Source organism: Melanotaenia boesemani, chromosome 13 (assembly GCF_017639745.1).
Source record: "Melanotaenia boesemani isolate fMelBoe1 chromosome 13, fMelBoe1.pri, whole genome shotgun sequence".
NCBI classification, from domain to species: Eukaryota; Metazoa; Chordata; class Actinopteri; order Atheriniformes; family Melanotaeniidae; genus Melanotaenia; species Melanotaenia boesemani.
In genome coordinates, this window is record NC_055694.1 from 9,641,641 (window position 1) to 9,662,866 (window position 21,226).

General features: G+C 37.3%; 2 protein-coding genes across 2 annotated transcripts; one reads left to right on the forward strand and one right to left on the reverse strand.

The window, feature by feature from the left end:
* Positions 1-272: 272 nt before the first annotated feature.
* LOC121651730 (rho-related GTP-binding protein Rho6-like) lies at positions 273-8,563 on the reverse strand. The gene is made up of 5 exons (XM_042004134.1): positions 8,302-8,563; positions 7,585-7,672; positions 3,608-3,717; positions 3,352-3,486; positions 273-3,239 (listed from the first exon to the last, which is right to left on the reverse strand). Exons 1-5 carry the CDS (start codon positions 8,419-8,421, stop codon positions 2,994-2,996), a joined length of 699 nt encoding a protein of 232 aa, XP_041860068.1. The 5' UTR covers positions 8,422-8,563; the 3' UTR covers positions 273-2,993.
* Positions 8,564-13,636: 5,073 nt separating this feature from the next.
* On the forward strand, positions 13,637-20,332 carry prim1 (DNA primase subunit 1). Its single transcript, XM_042004125.1, has 13 exons — positions 13,637-13,891; positions 14,236-14,393; positions 14,480-14,586; positions 15,882-15,955; positions 16,042-16,178; positions 16,834-16,892; positions 18,408-18,517; positions 18,644-18,735; positions 18,835-18,967; positions 19,078-19,147; positions 19,225-19,337; positions 19,686-19,784; positions 19,881-20,332. Exons 1-13 carry the CDS (start codon positions 13,783-13,785, stop codon positions 19,898-19,900), a joined length of 1,281 nt encoding a protein of 426 aa, XP_041860059.1. The 5' UTR covers positions 13,637-13,782; the 3' UTR covers positions 19,901-20,332.
* The last annotated feature ends 894 nt before the right edge of the window (positions 20,333-21,226 follow it).

The following is a 21,226-nucleotide window of genomic DNA, read 5'->3' on the forward strand; positions in this document are numbered from 1 at the left end:
GTGCAAAGTACTTCCTTTGCTTTTGACACACGTTGCTGCCATTTGATTGTCAGCATGTGAAAAGTTTTCTATATTCTAACATTAATAAAATATTGGTTTACGAAATTTGCAAATCATTGCATTCTGTTTTTATTAAGAATTTATAGTGTTCCAACTTTCTTAGAATTTGGATTATAAATGAATACAACTTTAAAAGCCGTTCAAAAGCAGATTAATGGTATTAGCAACATAAAACAAGTCAAATATTCACAAAAGAACATCCATGGATAAGATCAATTTCAGGCATGTTTATTCAAGTGAAGATTTTAAAGAAAATTGGCAGTAACAAATACAGAATTTACTCAATAACCTAAGCCATAATAAGTAATTTCATACAAGCATGTTGTTTTGCTTTGGGTACATTCTTTTAGGGGATTCATGGTAAAGGGTTTTATGAGGGAGGATATGTACAAAAACAAATCTTCAAAAAGGAGCAAAAGAAACTGAAACATTGTCTGTACATTGAACAAAATGCAACTTGCAGGATCCTCCACACAGCTCTGAGAGGTGAAATACTGACTGTAGCAGTGCTACAGACACCTTTAAGACTTCATGTTGCTTTTAACACTAAACCCATGGCTGCCACCAGAGTGTGGTCTTTCAAACCACACAAACACCTTGAATAGTTCCTCGCTCTCTGGTATGTCCAGCCGTCACTTTCGCATTGGCCTCTGTCTAATGCTACAAAGGCAAGGTGAGGCGCCCTCTCTGAGAGCCATCCTTCCCTCCGTCAAAGAGACAGGAACTGCTCCAGCTCACACAGTTGCTAGGCAACACATTAAATTCCACTGTTCTGCACATTGCTGTGCTTTGCGGCACAGATCTACAAATCAACAAGTCCTCCATTAGCCAAGCTGTCTACTGCCGCTAATGCCAGAAGACTTCAGTGAACACAACATCCAAAAGCTACAAAAACACTGACTACAGCCACAAGCAAATAACAAACATCCAGCAGAAAGTATTCTGCTTTCCATGTAAAGAAGGCTTATATATTAAAAAACAACCCCACCACCTCACAGGACCAGCCTGTTTGTGTAAGTCCATTAAACTTTCCCCTTTTGCATCCTTTCAGCAGCATTTATGCAAAAATTAATGGTTACTGTTATTGGTAACAATACATTTTACCTTAATGGGGAACATCTCCTTGGAATATACAAGGTTGGGTTTAAAGAATATAAATAAAGTTTGCAGGTGACAAGTTTTAAAGCTTTTTCTGTGGTGCTCACTTCTTATTTGCTTTGCACCAGCATGAATGCATTTACAGTGTTAGGTGCCTAAACATATTTGCAATGTTTAAATAGAACATTTTAAGAAAACAAATTGCTCAAAGACGATCATTTTAAAAGAAACACCAATGAAACTATTCTTAATTCCCAGAGGTTCCACATTGCCTCCCCCACGTTTAGAAATTTGCATTTTACTTTCCTGATTGGAAAGTCTATGAGAAAATCTGAAAAAAAATATATTAGTGTGCATGTCCAGTGAGCTACACAACACAAAAGCTAACTAGGAAGATACTGTAGAAAATCCCATGTGAGCATCTTTCAGGATATCAGTGTCTGCTACAAACATTACCAGGAAAGGATTAAGGAGAGATGGATGCTGGAAGAGGATGGCACGGTGGTTCTTTGTTTATTGTTGCTCTATAGCAAGAAAGCTCCATGTTTTATGGAGCATGATTATGGGTAATATATGTCCCAGATATTGATGGGAAAGAAAGAGAATAAAAAGATTATATAGTTGGTTCTCCATTATTGATTTGACTGTTAAATGATCCTTTCACTAGTGTGCATTACTCTTTTAGCCCAGTACCAGGAGCAGTCAGCCCCAAAGAGAGGACTTACCCCCTTCAAATGTCCATGAAAAACAAGGAGAAACAAAAGATGCTGAGACTCTTTTTGGTGCATTAAAATAAATGCATCAAGTTTGCCTTTTGTAAAAAGAAATATTGTTTTGTCTATAAAAGACCAAAAAAGAATTAATTAATTTTTTATGGAAAATATATAAAAACTGGTATTAATTAAGCAGACTGGAATGATTTATTTGTGCAACACCACTAAAAATCAAGGCTTATGGTTAATAACATCTAAGAACTAAAACTTGTGTGGTGATAGGTAAGGTGATGGGAGGGGATGTTACAAAGACATGTTCAGAGTGTCTAACAAAGCATGTCCACCTTTGTCGACTTTGTTGCTCATGTGAATGCTGAGTCACATTGCACTCCTTCAGATGGACTCTCAGTTGGTCCTCCCACCGTCTTTGCAAATGAACACTGTGCTTGCCAAATCCCTCCCTTCCCTCCACCTTTTCTCCACCGTCAGCTTTAATTTCCAAATTAGATACTGCGAAGGCTCAGCTAGGGAACAATTTCTTCAAAGGGCCATTTCTAAATTCTCCAAGACTCATGTCTGTAGATACCATTTCCCGTCACTGTCAGATTTTACATTTCACCTCGTCACTCAGACCCAAACTGTGACCTTTAACAGACACTCAGACAGAGAGATGGATGGGAACGGGCACTACTATCAGGACTTCAAATGGGTTTCATCACTTTAATGCAGTCAGATGAAGTGTTTACAACTACTGCTGCGATGGAAAAAAGAGAAGGTGCTGACCTTATTTAAGCTGATTCAAAGCAACCTTTAACTGGGTCTGCACCTTAAAGTGCACGTTATGCTCTACTTGTGTAGGATCATTAAATTCTACATTAAATATTTTCTCTCTGAGCAGAAACTCTATGCTAGTCATGATCAAAACATCCACATTAGAGATGAGTAAAGAGGAACCTTTAGGAAATGGCTGACAGGAGTTTAGGAAGGATGCTGCAAAGGAAAGAGGGGCTTAATGAAAATCTTTGCTCTCTTTCCCTTGCACACCATGCACCCTTGCTGAACCGGTTACAGTACAGTTCACTTGTCCTTTCTTTCATTTTAACCAGCATGGTCTGAACATATTCACATGATGGAGCAGCTTTTGGACTTGTCCTTGCTGAAGGTGGAGGAGAGGAGATCCGTCTTGCTGGGCAGGTGTAGCAGTCTGTTGGAGAAGCGGCGGACTGGGCTGGGTTTATTGGCAGGCTGGAGTTTGTTCATGCAAGCCAGAGCCGCAGTACGGAAAACACTGTGGATGCTCTTCTCTGAGGTGAAAGCTGAACACTCCAAGTAAGCCTCAGCTCCAAGCTGCTTGGCCAAGGATGAACCCTACAGAATGAGAATAATTTAAAACAAATGCAGTGTTTCAGCTGTGAGGCAAACAGAAACCAAAACAAGACAGAGAGAAGTAAAAAAAAAAAAAAAAAACAAGAGAACCAACCTGTTCATGGGAGATAGGGGCCTGTTTCTGATTGGACAACTCCATGCGAGTGCATACGTCTGTGCGCAGGTCTGTCTTGCAGCCTATAAGTAGGATTCGAGTGCTGGGGCAAAAGTCCTGAATCTCTGCTTTCCACTGCAAAGAAAGGACACCACACCACCAGACTGTCACTTCAAAGTATAACAAGTAGGCAAGTGGGAGGACAAATTAATAATCAAGGAGAATGCCATCTAAAGTGGACTGTAGCACTCCATACCTTCTTCAGGGCACCATCTACTGTGTCTGGTCGACTGATGTCAAAGCATAACAGCACTGCATCTGAGTCACTGTAGCAGAGAGGCCTGACGTTGTCATAATATGGAGAACCTGGAGGCACGGGAGGAGACAGAACAAAGGTTGAAATTTGGTGTTAACCCTCGACTTGATAAAATCATCTTTGAAATTGTTCTCTTATTAGAAAGCAACAAACTACTAGAAACAAACTACCACTTCTTATTTCACTGCTGTTGTTTGAGACTGTTTAACTAATGCAAATTGTAGTGTGCAGGTGCTGGGCTGCAACTGGTTCAACCTCCAGCAGCTTATGGAGGACTGGCTCCTGGAGATCAAGTATAAAGACAAAGAAGAGGCATTTGGTTTCCCTCCTCCAAACCAGCCACATGAGTTACTTGGTGCAACTTGATGCATTGTTAACCCATTTTCTTTTCATTTCTTTTCTCCTCAGTTTGTTGGAGTAGGCAGACAAGTTATTTTATGTTATTCTATTTTATTAATAGGGCTCCTTTGGATTGGAATAAATGATCTGAAAATATATCTTCTAGTTCATCATCTTATTCCTTTAAAGAATAACAAATAATATGCACATTTCCTATAAGGGCATAACTACTACTTTATAATTAAAAAAGAAAAAAAATCACCTCTGTACTGAAGGTAAGAAAGTAAGTCTCAGTTTCTAGTTTGTTGCAAAATAGTTATAATTTTTTTCTTGTATTATCCTGTTTCTATTTATTGTTATACAAGATTGTTTGTCTGTTTGGCTTGCACATACTCACAATGATGAACATTCAACATTTAATGAAAACCAGTGTAATTACCTTAATTTATTTGAAAACACCATTAAAGTGCTCACAACCTCTAGATCTGCTGCCAACCAAACGTGTCTCAAGACCTTTCTGTAGACTGCGGCAATCTAACTAATCAGAGGCAAACATCTGCAACAAGTCATTCAGATTTCTGTATTTTTAAGGCCCCTAAAGCTGTAGTAGCCCACAGGTATAATGGGATCCCACTTTTCAGACCTCACAAATAAAAAAAACAAACAAAACTGTTAGGACACACCTTAGTTATGAGAAAGTGAAGTTTAAAGGAAGGATATTTTGCTTACATTTCTACAAACAGCTCAATTATGTGTTATTTTTTTAAGCCTCAGGAAGACTCCTGTGCTAAAAACAGATTGACGGGATTTCCGCGCTCTATTGTCTCTCGCTGCCACCTAATCACTCCCCACACAACAAAACTTAACTTTAATTTCCTTGCCATGTCCTCTGGGGCCAAATGTGCACAAAAAGCTTTCCTGCAAATATAATGAGATAGTAATAAAAACAAAAATAGATCATTCTATTAGGCTGCTAATGGGACTTTACTAACAATCATGTTGTCCTGATGTATTTTGCTGTCTCCTGGGGCATTTATTAAATGTTTTACTGCATTAACACCGTCAAACAATATCCTCCAAGGTTTCTTGGACTGTCTCCATTTTTTTAAGTAGGACAACTTATACAAGGACTGTCTATCAATAGCGTATCTTTTAGTAGGAATCAAAGCCCATATCACACATAACTATCCAGGGTGATGTAAGGCTCGAGAAAGAGGAGGCAGACAGATCTAAAGAGGACACAACTCCTCGCTCCAACCACCTCCCACGCATTAGCAGCCCCCTGCCTGAACACACACACACAATTCTTTTAGTTGAGCAAACATTAGCTCTGTTAACTGTTAACTGCTTTACTGTCAAAAAAGGGGGAAATGTAGGGAGCTGCATTCATCTTCATACAACAGGTGAAAAATATGACTGTCTTGAAAGAAGATGCAGCGTAAATCAGAAAACACACAACTATGTCTTGTATGCAAAAGTTTATGGTGTGCACAGATTTAAGTTGAAATGATGATCTTGAAGTCTCTTTTGGTTCTTTATGAAAATCATATCTATTATACGAATATGCCTGAAGCAATGTTAGCAGAAACAACCACTCAGTTATTTAAAAAGCTGCTCAACAGAAATTTATCTCACAATTGTTTTAATCAATATGTAAGTTTGTTTTTCTTTGTGTTACTTGATGGTCCAATGAGTCTATGTAAGTTTTGGATATTATATCTAAAGATGCCAGCTTGGGCTCTGTTTAACTGCAAATAAATGATACATAATAGGAATCCCCATTAAATATCAAATATAAAATATAAATATTTAAAGTTCTAAGGCTTACCAATAAAGACGATGAAGAGGAAGATTAAAAATAAAGACTGACGAAGGCTTTGTGAGCATGTACATGTTTGTGCTGCAAATGTAAATCAGTCTTATGTAACGTTTCCTTCCAGAAAGGGTGACTGTCCAGAAAGTTTTTACTTTGTGGGAGACAAACACACAAACCTACATTAGTTCAGAGCTCCTTTCAGTTACATAATAGCATTTTTTAGGCAGCACACACACAAATATACACCATAAGGCAGCGAGGAGGTCAAGCATATATTTTCTCCCAGTATCCCTCGCTTGTGCCTTCTGTTCACGGCAACTGTACAAACACACACACATGCTTGCCCTTCACTCTTACAGACTTCCACCCCCTGCATGGACGAGGCATCCCCCCTCCCCTCTCCCCTGTGAAACAACCCCTCTGCAGGCCAACTGGCAGCACTCAGCTTCCTCTAAACACAAAGCTTCAGGCTTTAATGTCGGCCGGTGTTGTTACGAAAGTGAACCACACTGACCTGACCTGGATATATATATATAGATATATATGATTCTATTATGAAAATCTTCTATATGATTTGGTCACACGCATTGGTTTAGCAGGCTACATCAACTGATCTATTAAGTCTCAAAAACCTAAAAGATATTATAATTGCCATTACTGATTAATGTAATTAATCTGATTTTATATTCTCAAAAAAACATTTAGTTACAAAAAATGTGCAAATCATTTTGAAAAATGTCAACCATCAGTTTCTGCTAAGACATGTGGACATTACTGTCTTGATTTGTTCATCACATTATACTTCAGTTTAACATCATATTAAACTAAGGAAAGCATAAAGAAAAAAAAATGAAATAATTTATATGAATGTTTGATGTTATGTGGCTATATGAATTATTTCACAATGAGATCAGAGGGCAGGAAAATTAGGTGGATTTGTTAAGCTTTACCCACTCAGCAGGTCTGCAGCCTGCACTACATTAAGCATACAATGGAGGAAACTACCATGTAATAACTGCAGTACCACACCCTTACAAGGATTATAAGAACAGCAAAAGGCTGATAAATCACAAATTCTTTCAAAAGTTTATCTTCAGTCTTTCTTAATTTTTTTTCATATTCATATCTTTGTAAATGTTAAGTATTATTTCTGAGTATTTTTAAATTGAGAGGACAGATGGGTGTAAAAGAAATCTGAATACACATATTCTGCTTCAAGACATGAAATGAGGCAAAGCTGTCAATTTTCTCCCATTTTATCTCAGGAACAATCCACATATCAAGACAATAATTGGTTGAACTAAAATAATGCTCACAGACTCACTTAGAAAAGCAGCAATAGATTATTATGGATTATTGCGATTGCCCATGCAGTGGATTTTAGGTCCCAGATGTCATAAATGTAATCTAAGCAGGCTGCCTTCAACAACCAGCCAGGAGAGATATCCCACAAGTGAAAAGCTGCTTAACTGCATCACAACAGGACTGACAGATAGTGAAGCCTGTGTAAACATGTCAGACTGTAAGCAAAACAATGAATGAGACGCAGCTTCATTTACATACACCACCCGGCTCCTGACTGACTGAGTTGTTGGGAGGCCAATCAAGTTCCAAAACTCAGCAATAAAATCCTGGAAACAATTTCAAATTGGTTTTGGCTCAGTGACAATAAGGGGAGAGGAGATCATAGGCTTGCACAACACATAGTATCAGTAAAGCCAGTTTATAAAAAAAAAGGGGGGAGATCAGTAGAGGTACTCACCTGATGTGTCCCAAAGGCTGAGCTCAACACGCTGGTCTTCAAGCTCCAGACATGCTGTGTAGTTCTCAAACACAGTAGGGACATACGTCTGGAAATAGACAGCAGAAGCACAGACTTAGGGAGCATTTCAATGAGAATTAATCAATTACTCATGACCTAGTGTGATAAATTTTCCATAAAAGGAACAAGTGTTCATCACAAATGACTTGAAATGACAAACACAGAGAAACAACTGATCTTGACGGTTGTATTTTTTTAATTCCCCTTTGATCAAATCTATTCTTTCATTTAAATCAGCTTGTATAAGATCATACCATTATAAAACGATCTATCAGGTGTTTTGTCTTCAGGTTGAATGTATTATATGTTAAACTATGTGGGTTGTAAAGCTAGCATGATAATAAAACTAACAAAGAAGCAACCTTTCCTGTCATATCTAGTCATATAGGTTGTAGTGTTGAACAAAACAGCTAGGAATCTATTTCTTTTCATACACAGATTCTCAGCCATATCAATTTGTATTACATACTAAAAACTCAATTATATATTGTTTATTATTATATTATAATTATTATTATTAATATAAAATTAAATTAAATTAAATTAAATTTTAATTAAACCGACATTACCATGTTTAACTATTTTTCTTATTCGTAGTTTCATCTATTGATCCGTAAGTGCTTGCAGACTTCGGGTGTGAGCAACAATAAATCTCACCTCTGGATAGCAATCCTTCACCAAGACTTGCAACATCGCTGTTTTACCGCATTGGACGTCCCCAACCAGCACCAGTTTACACCTCGCTACGAAAGGCTGCGTGAGTCTTCTCTCCTTCATGATGAAAATAAATTAAAATAGTAACCGTCAGAGGAGGCACCAATGGAAATAAAGTTAGCAAATTCCTGTAGTTAATCAAGTCTGAGGCGACTGTCCTGGTCGGTGCGTGCGCGCGTGAAGCTGAGCAACAGCAGTCAGTGAAGGAGCCACTGCGGAACTTTATATTGTCGCGCCAACCAATGAACGCGGCGCAGTGCGCGAGCCAGGAGGCCCGTGCACGATGGTTCCTTTTCAAAAAGAAAGAATAAAAGAAGCTGTAGGAAATTTGAAACCCTTTCTTTCATAAAAAAAACACTATGTTACTTGGAAATGAATGAAAATCAGCACACAGTTATTGCCATAATGTGGATTGTATGAATATTTACAAATAAATAAATAGTTAAAAAAAAAAACAGACTAAAAATAGTCTAAACTGGCACCTTAACCAGGCTACTTAAAAGGGGAGGCAGCTATAGGCTTAAATATTACACTTAAGCATAAATAATAAATGGAAATGAATTAGCTTATTAAAACAAGGCCTATAAATACTTTGAATAATTTCCCACATTATTTGATAATCAACTTCATCTGAATGGAAGTATCATAAAAAAAAACATTTTTGAAATAGACTTATTTGTACCTAAAACAAATTTTACGAAGGATCAATGAATCAAGCACCAACATGCTCACCTTCAAAGCCTTAACTGTAAAACTTAACTATCATCACTGTCGGTCCATCCCACTTTTGAAATATCACTAAATTCTACCATTGTATTGCAATGAAGTTTTGTTCATGCACTCGTGGTCTCCAGAGCATGAATCTGTTAATGCTGATGGGTCAGTGATTAAACAATACCATTTACCTTAATTAATAGTGAAATATCTAAAGAAGTGGCTACTGGATGGAAATGGATCTAATACACTGATTTCTTAAATAAACTAGAAAACGATTGATTTTTCAACTTTTTCCTCCAGGTTTAAATTTTCATATGACTTATCTTACTGAACAGAGATAATTTAACCGTACAGGCTGATAGTATAGTTACCAAAATTCATAAGTGAATCTATTTGAGCTTCAAATTGCGTTTTTTTTTTTTATTCTCAACAGCCTATGGTTTCACCCTACCCTGCTAATTTAGGTTTACTTGACAAAATTCTAAGTTTTATGAAATTAGGGTTGGCATGGCAATTTGAACTAATATTATGTTAATTGTTTCAACTATTCAGTTACATTTTTTTCTCAATGTCCACTCTGTATATTAAAAGAATCATTTCACATACTGTAGCATTTAAAAGAGTTAAAAGAGGAAAAACAAACTTCTCATGTTTGTTTTCTAAATGTGGAGCTACAGTCAGGAAATGATTTGCAACAAAGCAAATAAATCTAACATTTACTGTGTTTACTTTCTTGGTTTACTTTAAGTAAAACACTAACTCATGACAGTGAGGGGATTTTTGTTGTCTCATGTCCTCTTCTTGGAAATATCACGTATCTCTGTCAGTAAGTCTGACTCTAATTTTGTTTAGTGTTGCAGGAGACAAATGCTCATAAATATCAGTCAGCAGGGAAATCATTTTTAGAATTGGCTCACAGATTATATGTGTAATTTGTGCAACCAGACCTCAATTGTTATCTGACTTTAATACATTTTTGTTTGTTTATTTTTTGTCTTGTTTTACGATCCCAAAGCCTTACAGTCTCTTAGTTCAGGGGTTTCATATAATCTGTAAAATGGCAAAGTCTCCTAAATCAACAAGACATGCAGTAGTAGATAAATCTGGTTAAGCTGAATTTGTTCTAGGAAGGTTACTGTGCAAAGTAACAAAATGTGTGTGAAAGAGACAACTGTTAGCAAAAAAAAATCCATATATGACATATCAATAAGTATTTGTACATACTTTATACTTCATTGGACAAAGTGTTGATGACCATCTGGATGAAAGATGTCTTCATCAATTTGAAGTATAACAGAGTCTTAAGGAGTGTCAACCATGTGGAGGGGGGAATAGAGCATGGAAAACTGTGCAGAACATAAATAGAATTAACTCTTAAGCTGGCACAAGGGGTGTTGTTTTGTTTTTTTTGCTATTAATAAGTAATAAAATCTGAATGGACCTTGGCCTGTAAATCCGGTACAAGTATGCATATGTATACCACCAATAACTGTAAATACATAATGCTTCACTCCCTCAAGCTCGTGGTATCCCTCTATGTTTGAGCTCAGATAGGTGGACCATAAGCATGAGTGAGCCTGTATTTTTGCATTGGGTTTACACAACTTTTTTAAGGACATTGTGGTCATAAGTTCGAAATCACCTTTATTTATTTTTTTTTTTGCAAAACTTATTAAACAATATTTTATTCACAACAAAACACTTCCAATGTTGAAAGTGAGACATTGAACTATTTCATGAAATTATTAGCTCATCTAAGTGAGTGACAGCAACATGTCTGAAAAATGCTGGATTTGGCAACAAAAAGCTAGAAATGTAAATGGTACCAAAAAGAAACAGCTGGAGAAAAATGGAACAGGGAAGAGCACTTTGATGCTGCATTGTGATGACACTTCACAAGCAGTTGCTTTCACAACCACTAGCTACGTACCCCTTAAACATAATCAAAGGCTGTTACTCCCTCCATTAACATGAAGAAGAGTATTTTTAAGAGAAGTTAAAGTAATTGCTTCTAATTTTAATTAATATCATAGAAATAGATTGTAACTAATTGTTAAATAGCTTCACAATTAATGCACACACATGAGAGAGATGACAACTTTCTCATTGTAATATCAAACAAGAATCTGAGTAAACAAACATGTCACCACTTTGTGTGGATACTTCTGATGATGAGACTACTGTGAACATTAGAAAGGTTAATTTATCATGTGTATCCAGCATCACCATGCACTTTTTGTAGGGGTTTTCTACTGACCTAAATGTCTCTTGTGTATTTTTTTATGAAAGATGACAGATCTCAAAGATAGTGGCACACTCTGGTCATCTGAAGATGCAGTGACTTTTACGTGATCCCCAAACCGTGACTCCTCTTATACAGCTAATGTGATGACCTATTGTGTGGGCCAATGCTCTCCATGGGTACCTGACAGTGGTCTGACCTAGATTTGTCTTTCACACTGCTAAAAGTTGACCGAGTTTCACCTTACCTAACTCCTCCGACTGACATTTAGTATGGACTGAGCAAGTGTGACTGCACTAAGTGTTATGCTAGTGTGTCACATTTATGATGAGCCACTGGTTAGTTAGAATATAACTAACAGTTCACAAATGGTACAGATTAGAAGCCACTGTAGAAAACTGAAAACAGAGTAAATGAGTCAACAGTTCTACCTAAAATCAGGCAAATCCAAAATGTGATTTAAACAGCATAGAAAAAAAACACATCACATTTTTTGTGCCTTGCGGTGACATAATTTACATAATTTTAAGTAAGATTGGGTTGAGAGCTCTAACATTGTGTAAATCAGGATGTGATGAAAGAATATAATCACATGTAATCATGAAGTGGAAATTAATTGGAAAAGCTTGTCTTTTAATCACTCTTGAATGTGGCAGAGCATTTATGCTAACATAGGTCATTACAACCAACCAATGTAGATATTTTTCCATACTTTACCATATCATGCTAACAGCTGGAAAATTGCAGTGGTTTAGTTGTCACTGTATAAAGTAAAATTAAATGTTTCAGTCATGCACACACATAAAAAGTAGAAGACAGAATTGGAATTTCCCTTAAAAGCATCTAGATGTCCACAGCTGAAGTGAAGAAAATATAATTCAAATTTAGAGTTTCCAACATTTAAGCAATGGTAGTGCGTTTGATAAAGGTTTATGTACGAAATACCTCTTCTTTTTGCAACAAAGGCTAGCTGAAACAGGAGTACTGAGAGACATAACAGGAGATAAGCCTGAATGGATGGAATTGTAGAGCTAGTCATATTTAATCTACAACAAAGCTGAGAGAGATTTGGTATTAGTAGGAAAACAACTGATAAGCGCTCCCAACCTTTAAAATGAGCAGTGTCACTTCACTTGCTTAAACACAAAAGCGAGGCCACAACATTATCACGTTGTCAGTGTTACATTACAGACCAGTGGGCAGGATAAAAAGGAGCAAGTGGTTTTGCCTTTGGTCTTAAAAGCAGAAGTGTCCTTTTCAAATGTCAAAGCTTGTCATTGAAATTGTTACTACAGCTGTATTTAACTGAAAATCAGCAGAAGAATAAGGCCTACTTAACTAAATGTGTTATAAGTACGTCCGATTTGGCCATCTGGATCTCCACTTTCTCCACGTCTGCTCCACCGACAAATGTTTTGTTGCATTTGATGAGTGTTCCCTAATCTTAATATAGTCTTTGGAAATAAATTGAAATAAACCCTGCACTTGATCCACCAATACTAAAAACTTTGCTATAACTCTGCAGTGCCCCCTAAAGGTACAAAACACAAAGTACAGCCCAAAACAGTGAGTTGGTGCACTAATTTAATGAGTGTATAAGCATAGCATCCATCGCAAAACAGATTGATTTGAACCGTATTAGTAGATAAAATGCAACAATAGCAAACTATTCATAAACAGCATAAGTTGAACGTTACCCACAAAATTCTCAGAAATTACCAGATAAAAATAATAAATTTTTTTGTATTTCTGTCTTGACATGCTGTATATTGTTGGTCTACTTCGCGATCTCGGTACTAAAAAGTTTTTAGTAAAAACTAAATGAATGGAAAAAATTAAGTATACACACACAAAATATTATTTTCAAGAATTCTCCGAAATTTGCATTTATCAAAAATTTTCAACGTTACAATTAAAGGTAATGTTATGATTTTTTATATAAAAGATAATACAAAAACAGTAACAATTACAAACAAAACAAAACAAAAAAAAACTAATTTAGATAAACACCAACGACTACACTGACCATGAGCCTCTTTTAACTGACGTCACTTCCGCATTTTCAGTCGGCCTAAGACAAGGTAAAGTTAAAAGGTAAAGTTAAAAGGTAAAGTTTCGAGAAAAACTGTCATGTTGACTTTTTTTCTTAGCTACTTCTTACATTAATGACATAAATGTATATTCTTCATTTTCATTATATTTGATATTTTTGTCCTTTTCTGGTTAAAACCTAACTTAAAAAATAAAACAAAAACAAAAAAGCTTTACTGATACGTTTCCCTCTGGAAGTGACGTCATTGTCTAAACCCTATTTTGTTCTAATTTTGCTTCCGATGTTTCCCGCGCTATCATCGCTTCCAAATACTAAACTGAACTGTCAGCCTGCATATTAAACAAGGAAACGCCACGATAATATTTTACGCAGTTGTGCACTGCTATCAGAGCTCTAACTAGCCTATATCGCAATGCCGTCCTCAGACTATGATTCAGCTTGTCTGCCTGACTTATTACCGCTCTACTATCGACGAATGTTCCCCTTCTCACAGTATTACCGCTGGCTGAATTACGGCGGAGGTAAGTGTCCTATGAACGCAGGCCATGAAAACTAGTGGAAACCCATTATGAAGTTGATTAACTTGAGCTGTTGACTAGTATGTGTGTGTGTGTTTCTTTTTTTGAATAAGCTTCAATGAAAAGTATATGCTTCTTTATTTTATTTTATTTTTTTACTTATACATTACATTAACAAAAATGTTAAAAAACAACAACAAAAAAAACCACCTGCAGAAAGGTATTAAAGTAAAGATTGTGGATGTTTTTTTCCACCAGTGCTGTCACCACATAGTCTGTTTTGTTGCTTCCGTGAAAAATAAAGACACTTGATCCGGATAATGTGATATTTTTTCAAACATCTTCAGTGCAGAAGAACTACTTTCAGAACCGAGAGTTCTCCTTCACACTCAAAGATGACATCTATGTGCGCTACCAGTCATTCAGCACACAGAATGAGCTGGAGAAGGAGATGCAAAAGATGAACCCTTACAAGATTGACATCGGGGCAGTATATAGTCACAGGGTAAGATTTCATTCTGGTACCACATGCTTCAAACGGTTTGTGCATTTCTGCAGTCACTTAGAAATGTTTGTCATTGTCTCCCACAGCCTAATCAGCACAACACTGTGAAGTCTGGCACCTTCCAGGCTCTGGAGAAGGAGCTTGTGTTTGACATTGACATGACTGACTATGATGATGTTCGAAGCTGCTGCAGGTAATATTCTTTATTTATTTATTTATTTATTTATTTGAGGGCTGGGTATAACCACTAATTTTCTGAATCAGTTTGATTCACAACAGCCTGATTCGATTCTATTTTGATTTAATCCGATTCGATATAGATTCATTTACAGATATTCATGTAACAACACCAATTTTTCTTCAATATTAGACTTTCTCAGAAATTCTCAGACAACTATTTTTTATAAAACATTGATTCTGTTTACATGACCATCAAATTCTGATATCTGGCAGTAATTATCAGGGCAGAACTCCATCGTGGACACAGAGCAGCTATGACATGCCAACACACTGCCTCATCTTTAAGGAACACAAATACAGGAGCTTTCAAGAGGTTTTCTACAGGCGGACGTTGCCTCAGTGAAACGATTAGAAAGGAGGTACAGGGTTTTACCCAGTGGTGTGCAGATAGCTTTCATGAGATCATTGTTTTAAAAAAACTAAGGTGATGATTGTAGTTTTTAACAAGAAAAGTATCATAAATGGTGAGCTAGTAGAGCAGGTGTCAACCTGTAGGTACCTAGGAGTGGACATTGATGACAAGCCTCATTTCAGGCCTGTACACTCAGTAAGACCAAGAAGCTGCAGCAAAGAATGTTAGAGAATTGAACAGCTTTAGACTGGACAGTCATATCCTGCTGATATTCTACAAGGCTCTACTGCAGTGTTTTGTCGTTTGGTCCTATCTACATTTTTGGCAATATGCACCTGAAAGACCAAAAAAAAAACTATAATGTACAATTAACACAGCAAATAAGATTATTGGACTTGAACAGGGTTCGGCTGTTCAGCTGAACAAAGAGCTGATACTAAAAGGGTCGTCCAGATTCTCAGTGATGATTCTCACCCCATTTTCCTAAACTGGTAAGAAGTTACAAACAGAATGGCAGAATCTGAAACGGTGAGGTATTCCAAGTTTTGTGTACACATGTGCAATGGAATGACCACATGAATTTCCCCTAGTGGAATAATAAAGTTTACCTACCTTGCCGTATGTAAATTAGATAAATAACATCAAACTGCACTTTCAGGGTGACGTCACTTCCTGTTATTTTCAAAACACTGTGTTTGTTAAACATGGCAGAGCCCACGGTCTCAGCATTAGCTGCTAAATAGGGAGGCTACCCAGAAAAACACTTTTTAAAGTCTGATATTACTTCTACTGATATTTGTCTGATATTATTACTACTAATATTGTTCAGAATATCCTGGCTGTTAAATCAGTGAAATAATATTTCAAAATGTTTTTATTTATTTGTTTGTTTGTAGTGCTGCAGAAATCTGCTCCAAATGCTGGATGCTAATGACCATCGCTATTAAAATCCTGGACAGAGCTCTTCGAGGTGTGCCACTCATTCAGTGTCATTTGTGTTAGTTTTAGTCCAAACCAGCTTTAGTTAGATTTTGTTTTGTTTTGTATTATTTCCAGAGGACTTTGGGTTTCAGCACCTGTTGTGGGTTTACTCTGGCAGAAGAGGAGTGCATTGCTGGGTGTGTGATGAAGCTGCCAGGAAGCTCTCTGCAGCAGCACGCTCGGCTGTTGCAGAATATCTCAGCCTGATCAAGGTAATCAAAGCTCTAAATGAACTAGAAAGCTACAGATTTAAGTTTTTGTGATATTTTAGAAAACTTTACAAAATTTTCTGGAAAAAGAGTTTGTGTTTATGATGCAATGCTTCTATATAAAAACAGAAGTTCAAGACATTTAGGCTACATTCATTCACACTACAGGCAACACTGGCCCAAATCTGACTTTTTTGCTCAAACGTGACCCATATGAGTTTTTTTAACAGCTAAAATCAAGTATAATGAAATTAGACCCAGGCCGTTTTTATGTGTTGTTCTAAATCGGATGCATATCTAACATTTTTCAAAGTGACCTCAGTCTGAATGTCATGTTGCTTTTCATCTAACTTGTATCACTGAAGTGAGACAGACGTTACAATTCTGGACAGGAGGAGGTGGGATGCATAGACACACCGTGCTTGCATGTGATGTCAAGTCTTCTGTACATGTGGGCCTCTTCAGTGCCATTGCCTGGTCACATTGGAGTCTGATGGGTTCGCATTTATATTAATTATAATGTGAACAATTACATTTAAATAAACAGATTAGCATAGCTGCACAAAGATGACAACTTGTCTTATGCATCACATACTATAATAATAAAAGAAAAAAAGTTAATTTTGAGATTAAATCTTCTAATTATTGTTGTTTATAGGGTGGTGAAGAGACGGTGAAGAAAGTAGTGCTGACTGATCCAATTCATCCTTTTATCAGGTAAATCTGTTTTGCTGTTTATCAGAGTGACCGTTGAGTTTGTCACGATTACTGTTTAAGAACTTATTACCTTTTACTTAGCCTGGAAAAAAATGCTCCATTGAGATTTAAAACCTCTTTGACAAGAGTGTCCTGATCAAGACAGCAGCACAAGAGAAATACAGCTATTTCCAACCAACTAAAAACCTACATTTAACTTAGTAAACAAAACACAGACGTGAAACATGGACTAAAGCTCTATCAAAGCTAAAAAGTACCGAGATCTAAAACAGCATGTTAAACGATGTAATTACACTCTGAATTAATATTTGACCATAAATTTAAGATGTCTTTAAAAACATGTAGCAAGACCAGCTCCTCCTAAGGCCCTTTTCCAGGTCATTCCAGGCAGCACTTTTTTCCTGCTCTGTTCTGACGTTAGGAAAAGCTAACAGTAGGAGGTCTTGTGGTCGGGGATTATACCTACTTTAGTTATTCCATGATAAGATTTTAAGATATGAGGGAAGCAGACAAAGGAGACACTTATACATTAGAACAAACCAGTTTTTCTGTCTTAGGCTATGTCCTCAAGGCACCGAAGCCGGTTCAGGTGTGAAAACGGTGGTGAAAACTAGGAGAAAGGCTTCAACGTCCCCACCACACCGCTGTAGTACATACTACAAGGCTGTGGGGGGTGCTACAGAGTAACACTCCAAAGCTAGACCAAAACAACGTATGCGCAGATAAAGGCTCACTGCGTGTTGCAGGAAGTTCTAGTGGAAGCAGAGAAGAGAAGATGGCTGAGGATTCACTGCGAAAGAGAAAGATTTCTTTGACGTCATATCCTCGAGTTGTGCGGCTTCGCTGTCCGCACATTACTGCAGACGGTAGAGGACTCAAACCTATCCACTTCAGTACCTGGCTTCAGACATGGTTGGTTTCATGGAGGCTAATGCCTGGCTTCGTGGGGATGAAAAGGGTGGTTTGCTAAATTACTTTTGCGGTTTTGCTGCAATCTGGCGTTGTGAGGACGGCCCCTTAAAATAAACTAGTCAGACCAACCAACACTACATACAAAAAAGTGTGATGGGTAAGAGCTTTGTAGTTTGTGATGACCCTCAGTGTACCATGGTAAACTTAATCAAGGGCATGCAAGCATTTAGAGGAGGCATTAAAATAAATTACATCGCCATGGTCTAGAACCGGCATGAAAGTAGCAGCCACCAGTTTCTTTTTAGTCTCAAAAGAAAAGCAGGGCTTAATCCTAAAGTAAAAACCCAGTTTTAGCTTAAACTGTTTTACCAACTGCTGAATATGTGGGGTAAAGGAGTGCCAGCTATTTAAATGCCATGGAATCTGTACTCTGATACCACTCCGATAAGTTGGTGGTGGTTCCAGGAAGTTTTAAATTCTAAATATTTGACTACTATGTTAAAAGCACTTTGTAACTGAGAGAGCAAGGCTAGATGTAGATGATGCCTAAATCATCTGCCTAAAAATGAAAATCTTACTATCTTGTATTTGTAATCTTAACAGTGCGTCTTTGGCAGTGGTGGAGCGTTACTTTGTACAATACGCACTACAGGAACAGGACATACTGGGCCGCAAGGAGTCTGTGGAGAAAGTGCTGGCTCTCGTGCCTGATGATATCCTTTTCATAGTGTGTTGCATAACAACGTCATTAACACTCAACACAAGATTAACCTGTAAAAATAGTTATTTTAAAATGGAACAATAATCATGACATTTACTTACCTTAATTTGTCCATTACATGTTAGAAAAGAATTACAGCTCAGTTTCCAAAGTGAAAAGATTCCAGAAAAACGCTGGGAACAGGTCACAGATCAAGCCACAAGGAAGCAGGTTGGTATTTTTGCTAGCATTCTTAAGCTACTTAAACTTTTCATTTACCTTTACACATTACAGCTGGAAGACTGATGTTAACTATGTTTAATCTTTCAGGCCACTTCCAGAAAGAGCCAGTACTTTGAAAAAGAAATCATGCTGCAGTATTGTTACCCTCGGCTCGATGTGAACGTCAGTAAAGGTGTGAACCATTTGCTGAAAAGCCCTTTCAGCGTCCATCCCAAAACAGGTGAGCATATTTTAAGGTTTAACGGTCTACACAATGAAGTCTTGTGAAGGAAGGAATCAAATGTGAATAACGGGAGAACAGTAAGACTGCTTCTTTCTGTTACCGGCCAGGACGCATCTCCGTTCCCATTAACCTCAAAGAACTGGACACCTTTGATCCTTTCGCCGTGCCCACAATCAGGTTGGTGATAACACTCTTTTCTTAGCATCCTCTACAAAGCTGAATTTAAATTTTTTATCTATAAATTGTTTTTAAAGTCTGATCTGTGAGGAGTTGGATCGGCCCAGGCCAGGTGAAGAAGAAGAAAAGTCAGAGAACACCAAGGAGAAGGAAAATGAGACGGATGCAGCAGAGAAGAGAAAGATCAGAGGTCAAGACATGCAAAACCTTTATTTTATGTTTTTTTTATATATATATACTTATATTTTAACATCATTGTCCTTTAGCACAATAGGATGGTATTAGCTAAGAAATATTTTAGGTACATGATAACAGAGACTTCATCTCATCCACTGCCAAGTTTTTGAGTTAAAATAATTTGGTAAAAAGTTTCTAGAGGTGCCTTAAAATATTTAAGAGAACACTAATTTAGATATATTCTCAGCATTCCTCAGTTAAGGTTTCATTTTAGTTCAGAATGTCTCTTTAAGATGTTTCATATGTGTCAATTTAAGCTAAATATGTGCCAACAGGTTTGTTTGTTTGTTTTTCCTTGCAGATTACAAAAGAACCAGCCTGGCCAAGTATGTGAGGTACTTTGACCAGTTTCTTGATGGGATGGCTCATTCAAGGAAAGGAGAGCTGATCAGACAGAGTGGTAAGTTCTGGTGGTGTTAGATTGACGTAAAATGAAGCTCCCCTGAGTAATTTCATACATGACTTTGTTTGCTTTGTGTCCTTCTCCCATTTTTAGATCTTCAGAAAGAATTTTGAACAGGATCAGCTATCAGAGCGCAGCACCTCTGAGAACTCAGCGTTCACACTTAATACAGCTGATGATGTAAATCTACTACTTTTCCGATTGAATAATCTGAATGGGTCTGTTTTTTGTTTTTATACTTTTAGAATTCAATAAATAAAACTGTAAAATGTAAACTTTATATTGTTTGTTTTTCACATTTAAATACTGTACAGGCATTTCTTGAAAATTAGGTTATTTCTGCTCTTGTGAAACTCTGGATCTTAACTCACAGTTTTATGTGTTAACAGTAGAATTATAATTATTTCTAATCATGTTTAAGTAACTATGTAAAACTTTTGAAAAGCTATGAAGGTAACAAATTATTCATGGTAGCAGCTACCCTATTTGAGGCATTCTGAAATATTTCTTTCAGTTAAATTACTTCTCTTTGGCTCATGTTGATTAAAGCATGGGTATTCTGAAAAATATTGCTAGTAAAATTCATTTTGAGCATTTCTAGGGTTTTGTCAGATTGTATGTTATGCCCCATTATATCCACCAAACAACAGAAATCTGGAATTACATTTCCTGAGCATTCAGTGTAATTATCTATTAAATATAGTTGTTATTTATTTGGTAATTGAAAAGTAATTAAATTATTAGATATTTAATCCCTTTAATGAATGCTAGTGGAGTGAGGCTTAATAATAAAGAAGGAACAGATTCATCACCTTTTTCATTTAGACTCAGGATATAAAACAGCATCAGTTTTCTACCTAAAAGAAACCAGGGTCATTTTCAAAGTGTTTTTTTCTCCAATTATTCTTTTTCAAGGGTGTTTGTCATTTATTACAATTTATGCAAACTAAATTCACAACAGGGATAGTATTTAAAGATGCATTTTAAAAGTTTATATATATATATTCATCCATTTTCTGCCGCTTATCTGGAATCGGGTCGCGGGGCAGCTGCCTAAGCAGGGAAACCCAGACTTCCCTCTCCCCGGCCACATTCACCAGCTCATCTGGGGGATCCCGAGGCGTTCCCAGGCCAGCCGAGAGATGTAGTCCGTCCAGCTGTCCTAGGTCTTCCCCGGGGCCTCTTTCCGGTGGGACATGCCCAGAACACCTCACCAGGGAGGCGCCCAGGAGGCATCCTAACCAGATGCCCGAGCCACCTCATCTGGCTCCTCTCAATGTGGAGGAGCAGCGACTCTACTCTGAGCCCCTCCCGGATCACAGAGGTTCTCACCCTATCTCTAAGGGAGAGCCCGGCCACCCTGCAGAGAAAACCCATGTCGGCCGCTTGTATTCGCGACCTTGTTCTTTCAGTCACTACCCACAGCTCATGACCATAGG

Coding starts and splice junctions, on each gene's coding strand:
- LOC121651730 (XM_042004134.1), bottom strand. CDS start 8,421: ATGAAGGAGAGAAGACTCACGCAGCCTTTCGTAGCGAGGTGTAAACTG. Junction 3,718..7,584: donor CAGCCTTTGGGACACATCAG/GTGAGTACCTCT, acceptor CCGTGCCTCCAG/GTTCTCCATATTATGACAAC. Junction 3,487..3,607: donor TAGATGGTGCCCTGAAGAAG/GTATGGAGTGCT, acceptor CTTTCTTTGCAG/TGGAAAGCAGAGATTCAGGA.
- prim1 (XM_042004125.1), top strand. CDS start 13,783: ATGCCGTCCTCAGACTATGATTCAGCTTGTCTGCCTGACTTATTACCG. Junction 16,893..18,407: donor CCAATTCATCCTTTTATCAG/GTAAATCTGTTT, acceptor TAATCTTAACAG/TGCGTCTTTGGCAGTGGTGG. Junction 19,785..19,880: donor AGAGCTGATCAGACAGAGTG/GTAAGTTCTGGT, acceptor TCCCATTTTTAG/ATCTTCAGAAAGAATTTTGA.